The sequence below is a fragment of the Pholcus phalangioides genome, unplaced genomic scaffold, assembly GCF_987345545.1.
Source record: "Pholcus phalangioides strain wild (caught in Gottingen) unplaced genomic scaffold, Ppha-v1.0 ptg000004l_1, whole genome shotgun sequence".
NCBI lineage: Eukaryota > Metazoa > Arthropoda > Arachnida > Araneae > Pholcidae > Pholcus > Pholcus phalangioides.
Window position 1 is genome coordinate 4120650 of NW_028301597.1, and position 6000 is coordinate 4126649.

The 6000-nt window shown below is 37.4% G+C and overlaps 1 protein-coding gene across 1 annotated transcript in view; it reads left to right on the forward strand.

The window, feature by feature from the left end:
- The window catches only part of LOC149086465 (sodium-coupled monocarboxylate transporter 1-like), a 28940-nt gene extending 23205 nt beyond the window's left edge, over window positions 1–5735 (forward strand). Inside the window, exons 13-15 of the mRNA XM_089255652.1 lie at window positions 737–837; window positions 2473–2591; window positions 5429–5735. Coding sequence (XP_089111778.1) covers window positions 737–837; window positions 2473–2591; window positions 5429–5542 — 334 coding nt within the window. The 3' untranslated portion in view covers window positions 5543–5735. The remainder of the gene's footprint in view (window positions 1–736; window positions 838–2472; window positions 2592–5428) is intronic.
- The last annotated feature ends 265 nt before the right edge of the window (window positions 5736–6000 follow it).

A 6000-nucleotide genomic window follows, 5' to 3' on the forward strand; every position in this document is an offset into this window, starting at 1 on the left:
AGATAAAATTTCTCATAAACTTTATCTTTCTCTCTCCCTGTGAAAAAATACTTCATCTCTCTTCAACCAGCAACTTTTCAATTTTTTCAGTTTAAAAGATCTTTTTTCTTTTTCACCGTTAAAGATACGATTTGGTCAAGAACAAAAACTGAAATGCAACACTAAACTGGAATTTGATTCTTCCACCCGCTTTCCCATCTAAAATTTTTACAATTCCTGAAAAAAGACTGAATGGATATACAGTTGATCTTACTTATAACGTTCCCACTTAGAACGTTTTCCCGCTGAGAACGACTTCTTTGCGTGGTTTTCCAACTCTTACTAATATTCATAAAGATTTTCTGTTTGAAGCGTTTTCCCGCTTATAACGTTTTATCATGACGCTTGTTTGAAAGACGTTAATATATGTAACGCAATGTAATGGTATATATAACACTGTAAATATATGATTGCAGTGAATCAGGTGCCGCAAGTACGGAGAAGTAGGCGGATCTATTAACTTGGGTGCCGAACCAAGGGCGACCGAAATTGATACTTGCAGCGAGGGTGACAGGGTACTTTTTTGCTTCCAGTTGGGACCTTCCTAATTACAATAAATTCAATGTACCCTACGTGAGGGATGTATTTCGATACAAAAAATTAATCATCTGGCTTTTTTTTGGCATAATTTGAAACATTCTATGGACATCAATAAATGTTATTATTTGTGTTTTAATTCTTTTCTTTTTATTTCTAGTGATGATATCCTGCCTCCGTACAAGTTGTCTTACCTGTGGCTCAGCGCCATCGGCTTCGTAACCACCATTATCGTTGGAGTACTCGTCAGTTTCGCTTCAGGTAAAGATAATCTCTTCTTTTGATAAGTTTTATTGTCTCAGAGATTGCCGCTGTAGTAGTCGAGTGACGGACTCGCATCGCAATGGACCGGGTACGAACCCCATCGGCACCACAATGGGAGTCGGCTGAAATTGGATTTCTGTGATTCCCAACTTCGAGGCGCAAATGCGAGCCGATCTCCCTGTTCAGAAGTCTCGACACAGAGAGCAACAGGCTTAGAACGGTACAAATATTCAATCATTACACTTCACTCATAGATGGCAGCACTGAAAATTCAAAAACACGATACTAGATACCCACTCAGACTGGTTAGGTACCTACACACACACATACTTCCGGCACAACGCAATCTGTAGTAAATTGCCCGTGGCGATGGACCAGAGTTATGCTCGGTTTGAATGAATGTCGCCGAGATTATCCATTTACGTACACAAAAATATTTTTGATATAATCTTATTATCACTGCTCGAACGAAAATTCAAAATACACTCGAACTTGTCAGTGCCAAAGTTTTAATCAACTGCAAGTGCAAAGTTTCGATTTTTTTTTTCGAGTTTGTCTCTAAATATATGCTGTTCTTTCCCTCATTTTAGAAGATTTTGAACACAAATATCTCTGCTAACATTGTTCTTAGAAACATAAAGTTTCTTTTGTTTTTGTTTTTCGGCTCATTGGAGACAGTGCAACAGCATTTTAATTTAAAGTCAAAGAACAAGGAAGGAACTGTAGAAAAAATAAAAATTTTTATATCAGTAAAAAACACATATGCCACCCCTGATTAAAATGGATGACATACCTAAGATAAGCACGTTATTTCGAGATACGGTACTTATTCTAATTAAATAAAAGTATCTTTCTCTAAAAAACAACCAACCGTTAAAAAAGATAAAGGATGCACGAGAGCACTTTGTACATGATGCGTATGAATGATCTACATGAATAATTTCCAGTCTTCCAATTTGCTACCTTCCAATCGCCTGACGATGATAGCAGCATATTGGGTGCCCGAGTGGCATGGTGGTAAGATGCTCGTCTACCATCGTGGAGGTTGTTGTCAGGGTCCCGGGTTCGAACCCAAGGGAGGATATAGATAAGATATTTTCCCAAACGAACTCGAGGCGACCACCGATAGACAGCGCCTTCACTTCCAACCCATCTCACTAATGGCAGTAAATTGCAATATAGCGATATGGCCAGAGTTGGTGTTTGGTGAAGTAGTAGCATATTGGAAACAAATTTCGACGTTCAAATTTTCATTTCCCTTCATTCAGGGGTGAATAACATGCGCTGGAGAGAATTATTAACCCATTTGCATCATTCGAAAAAGTGGAAAACTGGATAAAGTTACAAATATTTCAAAATGAAAAAAAGCGAAGAACAAAATCGCGTACACAAAGAATTTATAATTTTTAGTTCAATGAAAATATACATTGAAAATGATTTGAAAAAAGTAAATTTAATAGTTTTATACAGTATGACAGTACTTTAGTGTTTTGTTCTCATGCATAAAAAACTAGCGCGCATATATGCGCTTATGATGCAAATGGGTTAAAACATGTATTACAGTCTAAATGTATTCATATATTTAATTAATATCATTAATTAATATCTTTGTGTTTCGCCACCTTGTTTTAGGTCCCACGAAGTTCTACGATGTCGATGACAGCCTTCTTTCGCCCTTGGTTGTGTGGCTTAAGAAGCTCATTCCCAGTAGGCATCACAAGACCATGAACTTACAGCACAAGCTATCAACGGTAAGTTGTTATTCCTGTTCCTAACTTTTCATGAAGCATTCACAACGACATGAGGACAAATAACAATTTATAATGCACATGAGTGTTTCGACACTCATGTGGGTGTCGTTATCAAGGTGGCAAACACATTGTCCCAACGAAAAACGTGGTCAGAATGAAAGAGCGTCTGTGGTGGTCAGAGTACAAGACTTTAGTCACCAAAGAATGTTTTTGATTCATTTCTTGCGCATGCGCAATATGAGAGGGGTTACTTTTTTTCCGATTTAAAGTGTGCTTCCGGCTGTTACGTGTGGCAACTTATCGCCAAACACCAGGGTTCATTAACGTTTCGCTTTTATTTTGTCATGACTGCTCACGCGATAATATTACAATGATATATAAATTAATAGTAATATAATATAACATAATGGTAATAATATAATAATAATGATAATAATATAATATTATACCGTAACGCAAAAAAAAAGGTTTCCGACTACTTTATTAGTAAATACACATGTAGGCCGAATATTGAATATTCTTAGGCCTTTGTGTAATATTTCAAATAGGGTCATTTCGTTATTCAATGCGTCGTTGTCTCGTCACAAGGATATTATCTGGATTATACAGCATACTGTCAGGTTGTACTTTTCCGATGTATTTCTTATTATTTTTTGTAACTTCAGCCTTCCTTTTTCTGCCATGCCTTCAGTTTTCAGTCTCTTAAATATCATAATTTTGGTTTATTATTACGTATTTTAAAGAGTCTGGATACCGTTATACTGACTTATGCCCTGATCAGTTCATTTTTTCAAAGAGAGTCCGGGTTTAAATTTTTATACTGAGAATATTTATTTATGCCATTATTGATAATATCATTGCTGATTTCTGCTTCTATTATGTTTTCTATGCTTGTGATTTTGTTTTTTTTTTCGACGTCCGCAGTCAGTTACGGCCTTAGCGACTTTTCGTCGGACCTGTTTGACGCCGAAAAGTAAAGTCGCCAAGGGGATCTTGATATACAGATAATATATACTGCATCTGTTCAGTACCTTCTAAAGCAGAGACCTTGCTCTAGAAGGTGTTGATCTGTTCCCCCATGTTTCGAAGTTCCAATTTTTACTAGAAAGATCAGAACCAGAACAATTAAAATTAATTTAAGAGATCAAGAAATGAAGATAGAAGTGTGGTGTCCTTATAAGAAATGACAAAAAAGAACTAAACTGATATGAACATACAACGCCACCTAGTGTTGTATAATGGGAACTAGTGAGTTCCACCCCGAACATCAAGTAGATAAGATGTCTATATGTTCTGCTCCTTCCGCTTTATAAATTCTTCTTATCTATATATGTATATAATCTATCTGTCTAACATAATAATAAATACTCATCAAAATAAATACCCATGAGTAATCCACTTGGCTCACTTAAGTATTAAAGAGAAGGGAGGGAAAAAAAGGTACAGTTGACCTGAGCGGGATACGAACGAACCCTCAACTTTCGTCGGTAGAGTCCCTTATTAGTAGAGCCCCACATTAACCACTACACCAATTGCGGTTAACGATTGGTGTAAAATTAAATACATCTATTGCTACACGTCGCTAGGAAATATGTTGGCTCCAACCAACAGTCTCCAGAAAAACACAAGCGGTAATAAAAGTAATGCACCAAGTAGTGCGCATGCGCACAAAATATGAGCAAGTACCAAAATATGAGCAAGTTTTGACCATGTTGTTGCCAGTGCGCATGGGCGACATTACTGATCATTGATCAAAAATCCTTCTTTGAGGCGCTCAGTCAACACCTCTACTCTAGGAGGTGTTGGTTCAGTGCTTTGAGGACTATGTGCTATAGTCAGAGTTGTTTCCTTCACTTCAGTATTTTTATTATCAGTTCGACGTCATAGCTGTTGCCTTTTGTTGTTAGTGACGTCATACTTCCAGCTTGGCCCCTCAGAATACTCTTCAAATGTTTTTTCATAGTGAAAATGTGGTAGGGCAATGGAATGAAGGGCGTTGATTTTGTGTCATTTACTAATTGTTCTTGAAAAGCCTTTATTTTCCCTCAAAGAGAAATCTAAAAGAAATGGTGATCGAACTCTTTGGATCACCTTAGCCTATGGAAAATTGAATTTGTGGTCTTCACTCTAGCAGTTGTTGTGGACTTACGAACCCTCTTGCTTTTTAACATACCTCTTATGTTCACTTAATCTACTCTTCAGAGAGTGTTTGATTTGGCCGATGTAGCCTTGGAGACAATCTGTGCACGGAATATAATAAATGCCCCATTTTTGAATTGGTGAAATGTAATATTTCGGGAGGGGGGAGACGAAAATTCTTGGGTGGCAAGACGATGAACTTTATTTGAAAATGACTGAAAGTCTGCTTGAGTTTCGCAGAGAGAAATGGATTGAAAGGTATGGCAGCAATATCTTTACCAAAAAAGTCTGTATTGTTATTGAGTATGGACTCAGTTTTAGGTCTCATTGCAGGGGCGTTGCCAGAAATTTCGTTCGGGGGGGGGGGCACTTTCATTTCGGGTGGGAAGGCCAAAGTGATAGAACAACAGATTTGTCCATCTTTTTCCCTTTTTCGGTCATTTTCTCACATTTCGGGGAGACGAGACCCCAAGTTCCCCCCCCCCTCGCTACGCCCTTGTCTCTTTGTTTTTTCTGATGATGTTACTGACCATTTCCTTGTTAAAACTCCTATCTATGGTAATAGCAAGGATGAAGCTGAATTCCTGATCTAATGTGTTTAACCGTTTAATCAGTCCAGTTGCGAGACAATATTGCATCTTGATATATATAGCATCTCATTCCATATTAATTTTCCCTTGTATTTCTATTATTATTAGGATACTACTCTATCGACTATAAGGACTTCTAGCATTCTCAGTGAGGACAGTTTCTATCCAGCGAAGAAGCCATCCATGTCGTGCGTATCCGAAAAGACGGACTTGAAGCCCTGATTCGATCATCGATAGAATGTATCATATTCCTAAACATCGCTTTGCATATCACTGATCTCTCGTGTTGTCGACAATCCTGGTGCCTGTAAAAATCATGTGATCATTTTTTGGAGCTGGAGTGATATTCTGTGTTGTTCTGTGTCTACAATATTGTGCGGACGTCACGGATGTAAATAAATTTTAGTATTAATTATTTTTTGGTCATTTTTTGTCATAGAAACACACTAGATGTTAAACGCAAAAAAAACCCTTTTTAAAGGATTGGAGAATAGGGTCATTTCTTTACGCAATTGGAAAAATGATCTTCTCTGACTTACCCCTAATCATCGTGTCTGGGAGGCACATTAAATCCTTGCTTTGTGATTTTAACATTGATAAAGTGGTAATTGCACATTCAGTAATGAAAAACCAATAAATGTTGATTCACAGAACCGTATCAAAGCATGATGCATAATATC